Source organism: Podarcis liolepis (assembly GCF_965112155.1).
Source record: "Podarcis liolepis genome assembly, chromosome: 4".
Classification (NCBI taxonomy): Eukaryota; Metazoa; Chordata; class Lepidosauria; order Squamata; family Lacertidae; genus Podarcis; species Podarcis liolepis.
The window spans coordinates 50968722-50988401 of record NC_139558.1 but is presented as its reverse complement, the minus strand read 5'-3'; the positions used below and the strand labels follow the sequence as shown (position 1 = coordinate 50988401).

The 19680-nt window shown below is 43.2% G+C and overlaps 1 protein-coding gene across 4 annotated transcripts in view; it reads right to left on the bottom strand.

Moving 5' to 3' along the window:
* Positions 1-2228: 2228 nt before the first annotated feature.
* LOC310705752 (cystathionine beta-synthase-like) overlaps positions 2229-19680 on the bottom strand; it is a 29909-nt gene continuing 12457 nt past the window's right edge. For all 4 annotated transcript variants that reach the window (XM_083500565.1, XM_083500563.1, XM_083500566.1 and 1 more), the window contains exons 3-16: positions 18171-18277; positions 17350-17484; positions 14348-14427; positions 13164-13295; positions 12417-12486; positions 11065-11156; positions 10527-10658; positions 9235-9319; positions 7850-7955; positions 6408-6482; positions 5299-5433; positions 4358-4466; positions 3534-3618; positions 2229-2653 (exon numbers count right to left, since the gene is read on the bottom strand). In XM_083500565.1, coding sequence (XP_083356691.1) covers positions 2481-2653; positions 3534-3618; positions 4358-4466; positions 5299-5433; positions 6408-6482; positions 7850-7955; positions 9235-9319; positions 10527-10658; positions 11065-11156; positions 12417-12486; positions 13164-13295; positions 14348-14427; positions 17350-17484; positions 18171-18277 — 1516 coding nt within the window. In that variant the 3' untranslated portion in view covers positions 2229-2480. The remainder of the gene's footprint in view (positions 2654-3533; positions 3619-4357; positions 4467-5298; positions 5434-6407; positions 6483-7849; positions 7956-9234; positions 9320-10526; positions 10659-11064; positions 11157-12416; positions 12487-13163; positions 13296-14347; positions 14428-17349; positions 17485-18170; positions 18278-19680) is intronic.

Sequence of the window (19680 nt, the reverse complement as noted above, 5' to 3'; positions counted from 1 at the left end):
CAAAGAATCTTGGGAATAGAAGTTTGTTAAGGGTGCTGAGAGTTCTTCAAAGACCACTATTACCCTCATAGAGCTGCAATTCTCAAAGTGGTTTAACAGTCAATCTCTATTCCCAGAGAACTCTGGGACTTGTAGCTCTGTGAGAGGAATGTGTTGGTGAGTACTGAACTGTTAATACATTGGAATAAAAAATTAACAGGATATCCAGTGAAAATAAGAGCCAGCATTTTTTTAAACACAAAAGGGAATATCTGTTCACATATTGCACAATGAATGAACACGTGTAATTATCTTTAGTTTGCGTACAGCCAGCAATACAAAAGGCTTTTCTAATTAACCTGGCTATTGCGGTGTTGCTACCATTGTAAGGAGCACTCTGTCAGCGGTGTCACTGATTTTCACGTGCGTACTTAGAGACGTAGTTAAAGCTCCCATTAAAATGATTGCATAAATTCCTGCCACGTCTCTGAATCACATTCATAAGCATGCCAACTTCTAATTCCGAGAAGTCTTGATTGTCTAGCCAGGCAAAATTATGTAGTGCTATTTTGCTGTAAACAGCATCCACATGAGCAGCATTAAGTGACCTTCATTTTAAAATATCTGAATTTTCATGCATGGGAAATGTTTACATTGGAACAGTCCATTGGTGGGTTCAGTCCAGAGATGCATGCGTGCAAATGGATGTTTTATACAACTACTTTCACATGGAGTAAAACCCATGTGGTGGCATACAAGATGCAGATAAGCATTTCTGCCCATACTGAGAGATGGAGGGGAGAGTGTACCCGTATCTACTCTGCGATAGGTTCCTGAGTCAGCATCATATAGGTATGTGCATATAGTGTTGACAACTGGCCTCCTTACTTGTATGGACCAGTCATTCCCCATCCCCAACCAATCTACAGTGGAATCCAGTTATAAACCTCACATGTGGTTGAATGTTTCGTGGGTGAACCTTTTCTCCTTGCAGTGGGATCTAATGCTGGCTTACACTTGCACAGCAGGTTGTTCAGAGCATCTTAAACCTCCATCTTTGTTCACAAGGTAAGTGCTTGGTTAGGAGAAACTACATACCAAAAAAGGAAAAAGGTACAGACAAATCGCAGGTGAAAAGGTACACAATCAATGGCCAGTATAGCTGTTGAATTCAGCCTTCTTTCTGCTAAAGGAAGTTCCTCAACTTCACAAAAAGGTGGACTGAGCAATGGGAAGTAGATCACGGCCCCCGTTTCTCCAATCTACTCAAAGACAGAAAGCTACTTATATAGCTAAGTAGTTCTGATGCTATGCACTTAAGAGTGCAAGTCTACTGTTTACTGCTCTGCTTTATGAACTTCTGCAGAATTAAAATCATCTGTTCTGTTTTCTGCTATATTGGGGGGGGGGGAGAGTTACCATTATGAACCAAATATAACACCTTGGGTTGAAAGAAAGGTCTGTTAAATGTAATTATAAAGCTGCTTTCAAATTTCCATTTGATGTGAAGTCAGATAGAAATTATTCTCAATGGGACTTAATTGCAACTAATTTTGGGCTCTAGATTGAAGTAATCTAGTCGCTATTGTGCTTCATAGGTAGTTCTTTTAAGGCAGGTATGAGGAACCTCAGACCAGGGGGGCAAATGTGGTCATCCAAGTATCTGTATCTGGCCCTTGGGACTCACCTATCGTGACTATGTGTATTTCCCCAAATTCAGAGGTAGGCTACAGAAGTCATCAACATGTAGCTGTGTTTATCTGTACCAGAATCAGATCTCCTTCAGCCTCACCCTGCTATGGCAGTTCTATGACTGTCAGATTCTTAGAGGTAGTAACCATTGGTATGCACATGGTCTCCTATGCCCAGGAACCTTTCATGGTCAAGAATGTTCTAAGAGGTTGATGCAGCAGTGAGTTGTAGCAGCATACACCTCCAGCAGTCAACCATAACAGCAGGAAGGCTTTCTCTGGGGGAAAGGGGGCTTATGAACATCCATCCATCCGTACAGTCCGAGTTCACACTTCCCTTGTACAGGAAAAGAGTATTATTGTCAGTTCTACAATCAAGTCAGGCAGCCTTTGCATCTGTAGTATTTCTTTATTGCTCTGCCAGCAGATTTTGAAATGCATTTATCAGTCAATGTTAATGCAAACAACAAAATATCAGATAAAAATCAAGGCAACAAGGCAACGTCACAGGAGAATCCATTTAGTCTACTGCTTCCTCCCAAGAATCTTTTTTTAAAAAACATGCTATCACAGAATAGCTACTTATTTTAACTGTATGTGATCTTGTCCAATCATCCTGATCCCAAATTATTTCCCTTGGTGGCATTTAGGGTGAGCATAGCCATGAACATAGCAGACCAAGAACAGCCAGGCAAATTAAAATAGAAATACTAGATACTAGTATAATACTATACTAAATACAATGCTAATTCTAAAATAGAAAGCCATACTCGAAAACAAAACCAGACCCTTATACTTAAAGGTCTTCTGCTATTTCTCCACAGATTCTGCCATGGAGAAAATTCTTTCAGAAGAATTTGATTCCAGTGTCGCATCTCTTCGTTCCTGGGTCTTGTTTTTGGGGGTGACAAAGCTGAGAAGATCAACAGCTGTGACCACACCAAATACCATCTGTTTCATGAAGGAGCTACCATCTGCATTGTCTGGAAGAAGACATAAATGAAGGAAGATTACATACTGTTGACGCTTCCAGAGTAGCATTCGAGGAAACCCAAAAGCAGCGCTATTTTTCTAGAAAAAGAGGCGCTGGATCTCACCATGAACATCTCCCTCGTTCTCTTAGAATGGCAATGGCGCCCACCTGAGAGGTGCCAGAACTGAGTTCCCCCTGAAAGAAAGCCCTGCCCATGAGGAAATTTTATCTTTATTTGTGGCATCTGGGAACTTTTTCCTTCATACCACTGTCCAATTATGCACGTTGAGGAGAAGATGGACAGATAGAAGTTTTCCTCCCTCTCTCACCATGCCATGAAATGAAGCTGAATGCTGGAAGATTCAGGACATGCAAAAAGAAGTACTTATTCACACAGGTCACAGTTAAAGTATGGAAGGATTGATGGCCACCAGCTAGGATGCCTTTAAAAGAGGCTTAGACAAATTCTCAGAAGAAAAGGCTACTAGCCACAGTGGCTATGTTCAGGGCTTTCCCCCCCAGAGGTGCTACATGCACTGGCAGAGAAAGGGGGGTGCGGTAGGTGCAGTCCGCCCCAGGTGTCACCCCATCCAGTGTCCACATATTAGGCATGGATGTCTGTAAAGGAAAGCCAAAACATATAGGCTTTCCTTTGCAGATGTCTACAATGCTACCTTGAGCTCCTTGGAAAAAGCTGGGCTATAAATGCAATAAATTAACAAATAGTAAACTAATATACTAATATATACATGTGATGCCTTTCATGTATATCTATTTCATGGCCCAAAGGGCATATTAGGTCATCTCTAGGTGTGTGTGTGGGTGTGTGGGTGTGTGTACACACAATTAGTAATATGACATTTTTTATTTTTACTAGAAAAGCTACTTACATTGCTCCAGCTCATGCACAACAATAGCAAAATGATCATTTTCCAGGATGTGTGAAAGCTTTCCAAGGGTATCATCCAGGCTAATCTGTAATAAAGTCCCAGACATAAAGTGAATCAAATTGTTACTAGACATCTAGGGCCCAGTTTACATAAAGTAGTGACATACTGCTGGAACCACATGGAAGATGTAAGGTATGAGATGGACACTCCATGTCAAGTACACCTTGTTCCCTCTGAGGTTGTGCTTAGATGACCTCCACCCCACCTCAATTTTCTTGGGGGAGAAAAGATGTTCCAGCAGTGTCTTGGCATGAAGGATCCTGCTTCTGTTTTACTTCCTCTATGGAAGGCTGGGGAGCACGTGGTTCTCCAGATGTGGATGGACTCCAACTCCCACCAGCCCCAGCCAGCATGGCCAATGGTCAGGGATGATAGATGTAGTCTAGAAACATCCAAAAGGTCACCAGATCCCTATCCCTGTCCTATAGTGCTGTAGCAACAGAACCATCTTAAATGAGGCAAGATCTCAAGACGACAACCTACTTGAACCTACCGAGAATATTCATATCCCGGGTTCACTCCCTGGCATCTCCAGTGTTTTGAAATCAGCCTCCTTAGCTTAGTTGGTAGAGCATGGGACTCTTAAACTCAGGGTCATGGGTTCAAGCACCATGTTGGGCAAAAGATTCCTGTATTGCAGGGGGTTGCTCTAGATGATCATTGGGGTCCTTTCTACCTCAGCATTCGCTCTTATTTCCTGTATCTCCCATCCTCATCCTTTGCCCTAGGCAGCAACTCCAAAACAGGTTCTGGGCACACATTACCTTGGAAAACTGCTGATACATGACCTTCATCACTGGGTCTGAGAACTGGGCAGTTCCTGCCAGGACGGAGGAGAGGATGTTGCTCAGAGTTACCATCCCCAAGATGAGTCTTCAAGAAAACACACAGTTGTTTGGTTTTTTAAAAAAGCAAAATGAATGCAGTTGAATTTTCACAACACAGAGATGAGAGCTCCAGCAGTTCATGCATATACAGAGAAGACACAGGACAAGATAGGTGGGGTGGGGAGTTCACTTTCTGCAACATCTGCTGTGGCTCAGTAGCATGCAAGGCTGCCACTTTTAGAATTAGACCAGTACCAATGCCCCTTCTATTCAGCCTGACTGGTGGTAGGCCAATACTGAACGTAACTGGGCTCTTTGGAAATGCTCCAAATGTGGGGGAGGAAGGGAAAGGAGAATGTTAGCCGCTTTGAGACTCCTTAAAGGGAGTGAAAGGCGGGATATCAAATCCAAACTCTTCTTCTTCTTCTTCTTCTTCTTCTTCTTCTTCTTCTTCCAAATGTCACAAACTCTCAAAGGAAGCTTTTCAATAACACACCATCAATAAGAGTTCTAGGTCCTTTGACTACAAGAACCAAAGTGGATGTGACATAGCTCTTGATTGGGGATTCCCTATGCCAGCTGTGTGGGGAGGGTGGCGCAGAGGGAGGAGGAGTTTGATGCTTTGCCTCCTTGCCAAACTACAAAGCAGCAATGCCTGCTGCTAAGCCTACAGGAATCCTTCATGTGAAGGCATTTGCAATAGCCTTGCAATAGATTAGCTAAGGCCCATATTACTCCAAGTATTTCTTTAAAGATTTCAGTAAGTATGTCAATGATAGGCTCTTTCTCATTAGTGCTTTATACAGTGAGAATTGTGGAATTCTCCTGAAGACTCCTGAAGACTGTTAGAATGAGGTTTCTGCGAACAAGAGACTTACCCTGATTCAGCAACAACTGGTGCCTGGTCATATGCCTTCTCACGAAGGATTTCAATGGCCTTTTGACAGTTCACGTCTGGGAGGAGAGTCAGAGGGGCTAAGAGGCTTAGCTTCTGCACCTTGATAGTCCACCACCTATCACAAGGGGGGGGGGGGCAGGAAGGACAGCAAGTGGTGTTAAACCCCAGCAGTCTGCTCGGTGTCTTATACACACACACACACACACACACACACACACACAAATTTTGAAAGGACTTAAGGAAATGCTTTGCAGCTCAGCAAACTATCTAGGACTGATTCCTATATTTTCCAGGCCCAGTACCTGGCATAGTGGGGCATTTGCCAGGACCCACTGGCGGGGCTCACTGGGACTGATGCCTAGCTTTTATCCACCACCCCAGTCTCCCTCCTCCTGCTTACATACACACTAACTTACTTAGTACAATCTCTTGGCTCCTAGCCCATTACTGCATCACCCTTGATGCTCAGAAATGGACTCACTTACTTGGGCAGCAGCTCTGCTCCCGGCTTATTACAGTGCCACCGCCACGTAAGCCCACAAATGAACACAAGGAGAGGCTGGCAGGTACCACAATGCCTGTGGGGGCTCACATGGCAGGCACTAGGGCGCTGGAGAGGAATACTGTGTCCAGCGCCTCCAAAATCTGGAGCCAGGCCCGACGTTTTCCAACATGGTCCCATCTACAAGGATATAACACTGGGACAAAAATATTCGCCAGCCCGACTATCCTTATGCTTCATAATACACCTGTCCTTGTGCATGCTGCATGGCAAAGCACAGAAAAGAATTAGACAGAGCGTGTCATGCAAATCATGGTGGATCAAAAAGGATTAGCTGCAGTCTGTGATCCCACCACTCACACACCTGCTTCAACCAGAAGGTCAGCCTGGATGCACTCCTCCTGAGCGCATCTGGATTTCATCAACAAAAAGCTATTTCGGACTCCATTTTTTAAAAGTGAAAGCATCAAGGCATCTTTTTATCACTGGTACAAACAAACAGTCTTTGCTTTCTCCTGCCCCGCCATTCAGATTACATTTACTTTATGTCAGGCAAAATTAACAAGTGTAGCAACTCTGAGCCATACCAAGGATGATGCTCTTCCACATCTTCTTTCAGAAATCCATTCTTGACCATCCATTTGTCATTCAAAAATTTAGACCTAGAGATAATTAAGAAAGACTGAGACCTTGTGTTAGACTTTGGTGTTTCATCCAAGCATCCATTACAGGACTAGCCTAACCTTCAGGTGCTCATAGAATGTAAGTGTCTTTAAGTAGCCCTGAGTTGAACATTAAGGGACTTTCCGCACTTGCCATTAATAGTGACATAGTTGCTGTTTGATCTGCCATTTTTAAGAGTGAATTTGTAGGCATTTGCCTGCAGCTTTGGTCACATGTCGCTGTTATTATAGAGTGAGTGTGGGTTTTCCTTCCCACATGAATGGCAGGTTGTGCCCCAATGGAGAAATGTTCTGTGGCCACAGTCACACCCCTTATGGTCCTCCAGCCAATAAATGTCAGAGTTATGAGCCTCTGCATGAGGGTATTCCTTTTGCAGCTTTTTCTGTGTGTACAAAGTGCCTAGCATTCCAGAATTCTAATCTTGTGGGATTATAGGATATTAAAAGAGGAACTGCATGCCTGCTAGAGCTATGGCAGACCTGGATATTGTGATGAAGTTTTGTCTGCATCTTATAATGCATGCTGTCATTGGCAGTACTTTGACTCAGTACCACAGCCTCTAGCTGCCTATATCTTTCCTCTGAACTGAGTTTTCAAACTGATATCTTCCACAGGTCAGAGAAAAGTGGTACAAAATAGATGTCCCCCAAACCATACCCACCAATTCACAATCCCCTCCACACAGAAACAGGGACTATGCTTATACAACACACCAATGAAAATACTGAGTATCTATTCTGAATCTTTCACAAATGTCATGGTTTTTGTGGTAGAAGGAAAAGCAGATTTTTGGAGTTTATTATGCCGGAATACCAGTTGAATGATGCCAATGTCGTGTGGCAGCATGCCAAAAACAATCCACACACATACACAACTAGACCATACCCAACTAGAAATGACAAGTGTGGAAAGGCCCCAAGAGTCATTCTAGAAAAACTTGGGCTGGTGTGAACCATATACTAAAATCCATAGCAGGTGATATGGCTTGCAAGACTTCTGTTTCTTCCGCTGAGAGCTATAAAACTTCCATAACACTATCCATGCGATAATGTAACAATAACAGGAGTTGTCTTTTTTCATTCCCCTCCACATCACTGAACTGAAAGTAATTTTATGTCTAGCGATTTACAAGTATCTGGTATCAACAGAATTAGTCCCTCATAAAACTCGCTTCCTGCTTCTTTGTTGACAGTTTCCTCACTGCTGTTAATGTGGTACGAGAGCAACAAGCTCACATTCTTTTGCTATCCTCACAGATTCTTCCTCTCACATACGTCTGAGTGTTTTCAACCCATGCGCTTCTGTAGACAGGAGAGCATAAATGAAAGAAGGCATTGTCTCTTACATGTAGTTCCTTACAGAGTCAGGCAGGAGGACAACACAGCGCTGACCCTCTTTCAGATGCTTTGCAGCTTTCACAGCCACAGACATAGCACTGCCTGCACTGCCCCCTGCCACAGGAAAAAAAGAGATTACAATGATTTAGATACAGCCATCTCCAACTTGGTGTCCTCCTGAGCCAACAATGGGGCATTGATGCAAGAAGGCAACCTTGCTAGTGTTCAGTGTTGTTGCATTTTTAAAAAAAATCAAGGATAAATGTATTTCTTAGACAGTAGAGTTCTAAGCTGTGTATAGCTACTTCTACAGAGGTATAAATCAGAGGTGAGCAGATACCAAACTTGCAGAATCTACTCTGGTTTTTTTATTTGAACCCCAAGATTCACCAACTGGAGTTGGGGGGGATAGGTGGGGGAGGCAGAGGTGGAGATCATACACCACGAATTAAGGAACTGGGTCCCCTTCTGTTTTCAGCACCAGAGATGAGTTCAATACTGTCACACAAAATCCACTTCACCTCATTCCGTGCCCAAAAAGTACACCTCTGCCCAGCGGCACCGTGGCCCATAGATTGCAAAATACTGGGCAAGGGTGTGTGAGAGAGAGCTCTGTCATTGTTGTTGCTATTGTTGAACAAATGCATTTCAGAAGGCATCGCAGCAGATCCTGATCTACCTTCTGCTCACCCCTAATCTAGTTTAGCTTTTAAAATGACAACAACAAAAATAACAGAAAATAAAGCAGAGCATTTTAAACTGCCACAAAAATTGCATGGTGTGAGGGAGGTGCTGTGGCAACTCAGTAGTAAAGATGCCCCGTGTACTATTCAACAGAGACCTTTGACCTTCCAGGCAACCAGATTCCATGCTGTGCTCAGAAGGCATAGCAACAGATATGTGCAGTGCTTTTTTTCTGGGGAGGACGCAGGGGTATGCATACCCCTAAATATTTTGTGAATCTTTGTACTCTTGTCCATTTACTGTATTTATTTTTCCTGATTTGAACTGTAAAATGGTGATTTTCTTGAGTAAAAATGAGAGTACCCCTAAACAATTTTTTTAAGAAAAAAGCACTGGATATGTGTGTTGGAGAGACAGACAGAGGGGGGGGGTTATGTTGCTTTTGCGCACAGAGTTCTGAGTGCTCAAAATGCAATATCTGCACAGCACTACTTCAAGGAAAGACTTGGATTCTACACAACAAGTAAATGATTAGCAACTGTATACTTACGGCATGAAAACAAGGATTGTGTGAAAGGGCCCTTAAGTCAGACTATTAATTGGTTCCTTGGGTAACCTTAATGCTCAGACTCTGAACAATGCTTTCCAAGAAGTCATTTGCCATTTGCAAAGAGTATGATTTAAACAATGGATCTTCAGCAATGCTTACCACAGAGCAAGCCCTCCTCTCTGATCAGTCTTCGTGCCATAAGAAAGGATTCCTTGTCATTGCTCTTGCACCACTGATCTATCACCTAGAAAAGAAACAAAATATGGAGTTTTAAGGTTTCAGGGGCCTTTGGGTCTTGCACCTCTGCTACACGTAATGGGATGGGCAGAGATCCAACAGATTCTTCAGAGTTGAGGGCAGTTTCAAAGAGGATCATTTTTTTCTTTCAGTAAGCTTAGCTATATCTGTTTTTAACTTTCCTAAACTTTTCAAAGATAAGGTGGGATATACAAATACAGTCCCACTTGCAGCCCTGGAAAATGTTTGTTATCGGCAGGACAAAAATATTTTGAGAAGTACGCCTCTCTCAAAGCATTTTCAGCTAGGCTGCAATCCAATGCACATTCTTGAGATTAAGTCCCATCAAAGCCAGTGAAATTTACTTCTGAGTCAACGTGGACAGCATCAGGCAGCTTTTAAAAAGCACCGCAATGTTGCCTATCATCACCCTCTGGTTGCAATGTTAGTACACTGCTGTTTTAATCAATTTCAGGCCATTTCCTTTCCATTTATGATTAAAGGTTATATGAAATGCTGCGGCAGAGTCTCTCCTATGGCTTTTGCTGGATGATAATGAGTACTGGGGCCGCGGACATTGCTACCATTCAACTCTGGTTCCAGTGCGCTCCCAGTGCTGGTATTGGAAGCCATTTGCACATGGAATTAGCCAGAATCCATATCTATCCTGTAGTTTCTTGAGAAATACTGCACTTTGATGTGCTTTTCCTCGAATCAACTTCAGCTTAATTTGAAAACGTAAGCCACATTCACTTCACAGTTAAGCTGAGATGTGTACATTTTAGACAGCTGTTGCTCATATACAGATGACAGCCCATGTGTGGATGGCAACTTCATGCATAGAGGGTGGGGGCTTGGGGAAGATTCTAGTGCAGGCATAGGCAAACTCCGGCCCTCCAGATGTTTTGGAACTACAATTCCCATCATCCCAAGCTAACGGGACCAGTGGTCAGGGATGATGGGAATTGTAGTCTCAAAACATCTGGAGGGCCGGAATTTGCCTATGCCTGCTCTAGTGTGAACAGCAATGTGCAAATGTGACTTGAAATGCAGCCATGGGAAATGGCCTTGTCTTAAGCAGCTGCCATGTACATAGTCAAAGATTCAACCACCCTCAGCAACTTTTAATGCACTTCATGTGATTCTGAAAGCTTTCATTCAGAGCCAAATGACATCTCTCTCTATCTCCTGATCTTCGTCACACTGCCACTTACAGATCTGTCAAGGACAGTTGGGATAAAGTCGTGTCCAATCCCTTCCACCTCCATTGTGGTATCCTCTGCTGATATTGTGTTCAGTGAGCTGGGCAGGGCCACAATGGAGCCGTCAGGATCCACTCCAACAATCTGTGAAGGAAAATGAACTAATTAAAAAAAATTAAAGGAGCAACCAACAACTTCATACAGAAATGAGTATCCCGGCCTTGGAACCCTCAAGCAAAGAGGAAACTGCACTTGCCTGGTCAGGACGAGGCTTAAGTTTCAGGGGCACATGTAAATGTTACTGTGTTAGAGCATGGTGACTGCGCATAAGAATTTAGCTGTGTGCATCTGGTATTCGCAACTCCTTCAGGAGCAGAAAGAGCCTGGCACACTTGGGGAATCAAATGGATGTCCATACAATCTCCTTGCTGAAGCAAAAAGTTGATGTGAGTTGGACCTCCTCGCCAGGCCCTGATGGTCCCTGATGGCATGAATGACGTTCCCATGGGCCTGGATGTCTGAGCCAATCCAAACAAGCCTTCTCACTTACTTTGCATTCAGGACATTTCTCTTTCAACTTTCTGGCAATTCCAGAGATGCTGCCTCCTGTTCCAGCTCCAGCCACAAACATATCAACTTTGCCTGCAGTGGGAGAACCAATCAATCAATCAATCAATCAATCAATCAATCAGACAGCATACCTTTCCCCAAGCTCCAAAATTCATAGCTCTACTCCTATGCAACCTTACTTAATGGTCCACTGACAATAAGAACAGTATCCACGGCAAAATAAAACACAAGCATTTAGGATTAAGCTTTAATTAAGATAAACTGTTGTTCATTGGCTACAACTTCCTGGTGTGTTTTTGCAGTGCAAGCTTGAGGAAATGGAGCTGCCCTTCGTACTTTATGTTTTTACTGTGTGATACAGTAAGCCAACAGCTGCATGAAATTGTGGGAGCTCTTAACTAGGAACTTTTAGGACCTGTTTCCTTTTACGTTTGTGCAATTACCACTGCATGTTGGGATGGCAACACTTACATGACTTTCCGGTGAGTGAGTCACTGCTGCTACTGCTTACCAGGAGGGAAAGAGGAGAGGCAGTGGGGAAGCTGGCACCATGTAAATGCATCATTAGAAGCAATGGGTTGTCCCTGCTGGTAAATTTGCAACACATCCACCTCCTTCTTCCTTGTTTTGCTTCTCTACCTCCCAATAAGCAGTGGTGATTCAACTGTCAGCAAGTCAGGTCAGTGCCAATGCCCCACCATGCTGCCCACTACTGGTATTTACTGAATTACTTATGGACATAGCAGCTAACTCCTAGAGGCCAAGGTCCCTTCAACCCCCCCCTAAAATACTTGAAGGGGTCGGCTCCCCCCCCCCAAAGCTGATGGACATTGCCATTCAAAGGGTGGGTGTGTGCCGTGTCTTGTGGTCAATTATATGGGCAGGGACATACCTGCCTCCCCCCATATCTTATTCAAGTTGTCACCCCTGCTTGTGGAATTGTGGAATTAATAAACTATCAGGGTTAGACAATTGTAAGCAAATCCATTGAGTCTTAAGCATATATTTGATTGCGGCCCTAATACATTTCACTGTAAAAGGCAATAACCACAAGCTAGTAATCTGCACCTCAACTAATTTTGCACACAGAGGAGTCTCATTGAAACTAATGGGTCTCTCTTAGTCATGTTCATTCATTTCAATGGGTGTGCGCTGTATAAAACTTCATCGAATATCACCCATGGTTTTCATTCTCCTACAAATCAGGAGAGGCACAATTCAATAGTGAGAACAGGCAACGGTAGTTATATCCATGACCATTTCTTAAGACATTTCTGTAAAACAACGTAAGCTGAGCAGCATGATTATCCCTAAAACAATTATTAATTATACCGTCACATTGCTCCAGAATCTCCTCAGCTGTGGTGTCATAGTGTGCCAGCGGGTTGCTTGGATTTCTGTACTATTGTCGTAAAGGGAACAGAAGAAAGGGAAAGTTACTGTCAAATGGATGGGGTCAAATGCAGCACTGTAGAGAAAGCAGACAGATAATAACCACGAAGTCTCTAGGAAACAAATGCCTTGCTAGATCAGAACAAAATGGTCTGCAAGACGCCTCTGGGAAGTTCACAAGCAGCGCATGAGATCATTTTGGCTGCAGCACAGAGAGAGACAGAGAGTGGCAGCAGGGCCCTTATCAGATCAGCTGAGAGACCAGCTGCTCTGCAGCTCTTCCTCATCCTGAACTCTTTCCATTCAAGTTGAGCAATAACAACCTTAACACTGGAAACAGAATGATGTCTAGAGCGAACAGTTTAGTTCCCACTCCCCACCAAGCATAGCAAGATCAGAGAGAGAGAGAGCAGACATGGATGAGGGTATCAATAGGCTGTGTTTTACTCCTACAATAGGCTTTGAGGGTATCAATAGGCTTTGTTTTACTCCTACAGCCAAATGCCTGAAAGAAGGGTAAGCAAACTATGTTTACTAAGAAGCTGTGACATTTTTTTAAAAAAGGTATGCATTAGAAATCACATATTTTTTAATTATAGGCTAGTATCAACAAATTAGATGGGTAGAAGTTGTTGTTGTTTTAAATCAAGTAATTCAGTCAAAGCACTTCAATAAGGAATACATTACCTGATCCAAAATATGTGAGTTTGGGATTTCATTTTTCAGTTTCCAAGCAACACGGACATTTGATTCTGGGGCGTCGTATCTCGTGCAGGGAGTTCTTACGATCTCAGCGCCGAGGGCTCTCAGGATATCCACCTGGAGGGGCGAAAGTTAAGCTCCAGATTTCCAGCCTCCAAGTCTTTCACAAGAAAAAATAAATGCACAACATATACAATGCATATTTAAGGGTTTTTAATTTAAATTTTGGTCCATCTCAAAGGTCAGGCAAGCAAGTTTTTTTTTTATAAAAAAAAGTTTATTAAAAGCAGCAACATATTACTCCCCCATGCCACTGCTGGTTTAACTGTAGCCACCACAAGGCAGAGTAAGAAGATTTATGCTGGTTCACAGTGACAATGCAGTCCCTATACTTATGCATGTGGAAGTACAATGCATGCACCATCTTCCGTGGGACTGATTTTCAGAAAATGTGAATGGGACTGCAGCATGAGTTTCCCTGAAGATAACAACTCAGATCCAAGGTCCCAAATGCATCCCAACATGCTCACAAAGCTCTTTTGTGTGGAGGCTGTTCCATTCATTTCAAACAAGGAGTTCAATTCTGCACATGCAAAGGAACGGCCACAAGTTCTGCTACAACATAATTGAAATTACACTGAGAAATACAGCATAATCTACACCATAAGAAATCACGGGGCCTCATCTCCCAGCTCCACGAGGGCGCCACTTGCTTTCCCACTGACTTCCACGTTGGGGGCAGTTGTGTGTGCATCATGGAGATGTGCAACACATGAAGCTACTGCCCAGCATGAAAATAAACTCTGAACCATCTGTTTGCCCTGGAGCTCAAGGAAACCCATGACTGCGATTCCTCCTGCACTCTGGCATAACTGGCATTTGGATTACAACCTTCTACATAGTACATGGCAGCTTTTTACATCTAATAATTTCAAGTTATCTGTAATGGTGATACTCTAATCTGGCAGTGGCTTCACTATGTTCTGTGAGGCACTAAGGATCAACAGATAACCCCCTTGCAACAGCCTCTCAAACACACAGGGTTGTCTAGTATTCCTTTTATGAAGCGTTAGGATGGGAGAAACCATGACAGCTCAAATCAAAACAGACTTTGACCATGGCTGGGGCCACTTATGTTAAATCAGTCAGGAGGACTCTCTTTCTCTCACCTTCTCCATGCTCATTTTCTCTGGCATTACAATGATGCAGCGATAGCCCTTCACTGCAGCTGCCAGGGCAATTCCAATCCCTGGTGAGCAAGTATGAAGGAAACAAAAACAAGACAAATAGAGGAGTTATTCAACAGTAGCAAGATAAGCAGATGTTTCCAACCGCCTCTCTTTCCGACTCCTAAATTGAGCAACTTTCAACTCTTCACTTTTTGAAGAAAAGAAACCAGGGAACAGCTCTTGAAGTACCCCATTGAGGATCTTTGATATTTGTAGCCAAAGAACATTAAGACAGGATGAAGCAAGCTGGCATGTGCACCAGGGTAGCATCAGTATGATGCGACACTGGATCTAGAGTCCCATGCCATACACTGAAAGCACATTCCACGTGCATTTGTAGCAAAAAGAAACCTGGGGATTATAGTTTAAGATTATAGTACTAGGTATTGTACTTCCCAGGATTCTGTTTGGGAAGCCATGTGCTTTAAATGTATGGTATGGGTGTGAAAGTAAACCTGAGCAGAGTGGATCATGCAGGAGGAAGGTGCAGTAAGTTCTGAAGCAAATCAGAACACAAGAAGCTCCGTTGCCCTTTCTCCCATCTGCCCTGCTGACTGCTTAGTTAAAGCCACCCCAATGGGTTTCCTCAAAAGACATCATCATCATCAACTTTATAATAAAGTCTTTATTACCTGCTCTTCACCAGCAGGTCCCAAGTCAATTTACAAGAATTAAAACAGATTACAAAATTGGGTAGGTTCTGAAAGCACACATCTCAAGTGTCAAAGGTCAGGGTAAAGAGGTAGGTCTTCAGCATTCACTGAAAGGTGTACAGTCATACCTTGGTTCTCGAACAGAATGAGTTTTGGGAGTCCGTTTGACTCCCAGAACCATTTGAAAAGCAAGGCACAGCTTCCGATTGGCTGCAGGAGCATCCTGCAGCCAATCAGAAGCTAGAGAAGCCATGCCGGACCTTCGGCTTCTGAAAATGGTTCGAAAACTGGAACACTCACTTCCGGTTTTTGATCGTTCAGGAGCCGAAACGTACGAGTTCCAAAGCATTCAGCACCAAGGTACGACTGTATAGTGAAAAAGCCACAAACACCTCTGTGGGAAGGGAATTCCACAACTAAGTGGCTGCCACAGAGAATGCCCTCTCCCAAGCCACCACATCATGGACTTCTGAGGGAGGTAGAACTGGTGGAACTAACAAATGGATCCCCTCTGTTGACCTTAACACCTGGAGGGGTCTGTAGGAAAGGAGGCAGTTGTTCAGACATCATGCCCTCTCTGCCTCCTGGCTTCCCTATGAGAGAAGATCATAATGGCAGAGGGGAAGCAGACCAGTGCCAAGTCCTAGGCAAGATCTTGGTCCATTCCAAGCCCTGACTTTTAGATAGACAGGATGTGGCGCAGCAATAAAACTGCTAGCGCATTCGCAAAGCTAAGCAGGTCTGGTATGGTTTCTAATATCAGAAAATTGTTGGCTGGAGCCATGGGGGGTTGCTCAATTACACTTTTCAAGATGGCTACCGGTTCACCCTACGACTGCGCAGAGACTTCTGGAGCTCTTTGATCTGAATAAATTGGAACGCTGAGAAGCATAAAAGAACGGTTTATGTTTTTTCAAGACTCGGTGGAGTAAGGTTGATGAGATCATAAAGCCTTGCAGCATGCTTACAGGGGGTGAAAGATTGGAGTAGTCTCTTTCTAACAAGCGAAGCAGAAACAAAGGGGATAATTGTGTTTCCTATAGTATAGGGCATGAAAGCAAATTGCACCTAATCCGTGTGTGTGCAGAACAAAAACGGCACAGATGTTAAGCCCTTCCCATGACTAGTTTGCAGTGTGCTTCTGCTGCGCACTCAGGTTTCATTGGGAATGAATGGCCGAGGCAGCTGTCGCTCATTGAGATGAGGAGGCCGACTGGGGCTTTAGCATTAGGTGTCAGTGCAAGAGGAGAAGCAAAGCGGATTCAGAAATGAAGCACAGATTTCTCTGCTATGGGGAATAATGGCTGAATTTGCCCACCACCCGGAGTTTCCATATCCTGTCGTCAATGGAGTTTTATAGAAATGGCTGCTATATTTGACCAAGATCAAACAAACGCTCAGGAATACAATGCAGAGCATAGGAGAAACGCACACTGATTTCCACTGCTGTGGGTGAAGTGAGACACCTGCTGAAGTGCACAGAGATCACAAGGGCTCCATCTTGTGCCTCCTCCTCCTCCTCCTCACAGTGATTTCATTCAGCATGCCAGGGCAGAACAAAATGAATAGGATTAAAGACGGAATCCCTTTGGGAAGGACGAGGAGACACACTGACCTGCCAATGGGATCTTCTCACACTTTAGACTGAGGAACTGGAGAATAGATCCTTTGGGTGCATTTACCCAGAATGCATATACAATATTCATATAATTATGTATGCATGCATGTATATATTATGTGCACATATTTAAAAATCACTTTTGGGTGAACTTAAGAAAAAAGTACAGTACTTTTATTATTTTTGGTTTAATTCTTTGCTACATAAAGCCTTGCTTCTTAAATGAACCTGCTGCCTGTATATGCAGCGGTGACAACTCACGGACATCTTCATACGGCTCTTAAAGCATTGCAGCCCTTGTCCCATGGAGAAATCTCAATTTGTGAACCTTTCCTATTTTTAAATTTGTGGTTGTTTTAAAATGTCCTTTAAAGCTGTTATAGAACCGTGTGCACCACTTCACCAGCTCCAAAGAACACATATTTCTTCAATAATGATGATGGTGATGATGATGTGGGGAGAGAACGAGCAAAGACAAGCAGGGCATTTTTGTCAAGGGGATCCATGTAGCAGAGCTGTCCCCCAACCCCACCTCTGCATCCATTCTATGGAGGTGGGTGATCATATCACAGTACTGGCACAAACGTAATGTTAAAGATAAAACAAAGGGTGTCTTTTGTCGTGTGGAAAGGACGTTTTAAAAAGCACAAAAGCTATTTGCTTCTCCTCACCTGTGTTTCCTGAAGTAGGCTCAATGAGTGTGTCTCCTGGCTTCAGAGTACCAGCTCTTTCTGCATCTTCTATCATCCTCAAGGACATTCGGTCTTTGACACTTCCTCCAGCATTGAAATACTCACACTTGGCCACTGGAATTTTGCATCAAGCTCACACATTAGAACATGGACTCAAGATCCTTTATTGCTGTTGTTATCACGTTGTCTAATAAGTAATTTTGTTTGTTTTTTTAAGACACTGGTCCCCTCGGCCTTATACACAGAGCAATATCAAACCACCAAGAACCCCCTAAGCACCCTGGGAAACACAGTTTGTTAAGGGTGCTGAGAAGTTTCAGGAGACCCCTAACAATTCCCAAAGTAGCTAATAGCCCTTATTGTGGCTAAAAATAAACTATTTGTAATAAGGCTTTGGTTCCCTTCTTTAGATTCATTCACCTCTGATCTCAGTTAGCACTGGAAAATATTGCTATGTGTAAATCAAGAGCAGGGACCCTCCAGCTTGTATGCCAGTCTTGGACCTCCAGGCTTCCTCATTTGATCCATGAGGCTTTTGGGGGGTAAGCCACACCCACTCACCCTTCACTTGATGTCATACAAGTAAGGGCAGGTCTTAACTGAAAGGGCTCAAAGCCCACTTTCAGCAGCTCCCAAAGTACCCATTTACCTCCGTTTCCCAGCCTTCTGCACAAATCATTCCTTAGTAGGGTCTATATGCTTAAATGACCCCTTTTTTCATCACTGATACTTTGAACTCCTGTAACACAGCATAGAGGGGGGAAATCTGACAAGTGGAATGAAAGCAAAAGGACACTCACAGAGCTCACACTTCAGCCCATGGGCTTTTGAAATCTTGTTGACACGGACCAGAGGGGTGTGTCCAATTTTCTCCAAAATAGATGACAGAATCTTTGGTTCTTTTGGACTGCATTAGGAGAAAGAACGAAATGGAAGAATTTATGGAACCAAAAAAGTTTTTTGTCGAGTTTCAAAATAAACATTTTTATATATTAACGACTAAGAGCCACACAGCAACATTTGAGGAACTTGTTTGTTTGTTTGCTTGTTTCAGCATTTCTATAACATTTAATATTTCAAATATCTCTGTTCACCATAAGGTCTCAGGGCAGATTACATCTAGAATGAGATAATACTATATTGATCAACATTCACAATGATTTTAGATTCTTCAAAATACATTTGTGTGTGTGTGCTATGAGTACAGTATGTATGGTGAATAGGGATGGGAGAATCTGCCAGTTTTAGTTTCTCTCAATTCCCCCTCCCCCAATCTCCCCGTTTTCCCCCTCCCCGTTTTCCACATTTCCATAACAATTGTGATTTAAAAAAAAATCCTCATGAAAATTCACCAGTGTATTTGTGAAAAAATATCCTAATGTACACATTTTTGCATGCAGTTTTTGCCTAACCTAACATACACATTTTTAAAAAGCAATTTCCCTTAGTATAATGCATTTTTGTACACATTCCTTGGCTGTAGTGTGGAATTGAAAAATTCGGATAAGTGCGAATTTTGAAGGATGGCTGTTTTTCAAGTTGTGCACTGTTTCAAAAACTGTGTTCGTGAGGTAGGTTCCACCTTAAATGTGAACCAAATTGAATTTCCTCCCCATCCCTAAGAGTGTGTGTATGTGTGAGGGAGAAAGCATTAGCCACTTTGGTCATTCCCGCTGCTGGCGGAAAAGGGTTAAGCAGTGGGGGGTTTTTTCTAAAAAAAATGTTTAGCGGTACTCTTTTTCTACTCTTATTGAAATACTGCCCCTCAATGAGGCCAAACTTAGATTCACAAAATCTTTAGGGGTATGCAAACCCCTGCGTCCCATCAGGAAAAAAGCGCTGGAGTTAAGCATCCCTAGGTAAAGACACCTATAGAGCTCCTCTAGATGAAAGGTGATCCTGGCCCAATCAGGATCCTTCTGTTGAACAGAGGAGCTCAAAGCATGTACACCTGTCTGCATGCAGGGTAGCAATGCATGCCAATTGAGCTCCTGATCAATGGATTATGTGGCAGGCGCATGTGGGCAGCTCAGACTGGGGCTGGCCTCTGTAGAGAACGCACAGTCTCACTACTAGGCTGGGCTTCGGGATAGGGATAGGGGACTATGCTTATTTCAATTCCACGTCACATTTGCATGCTTTTACTCCTAGCTTTTCCAGTTCCACATGACTTTTTATTTTTTTTAATGCTCTCAAAATATGTATTGCAGAGGGTTGGCGTAGATGACCCTTTGGTTCCCTTCCAACTTTACACTTCTGTGATTCTGTGTGCTTAAATACTTAAACTGCTTATTATAAGAACACAGGAAG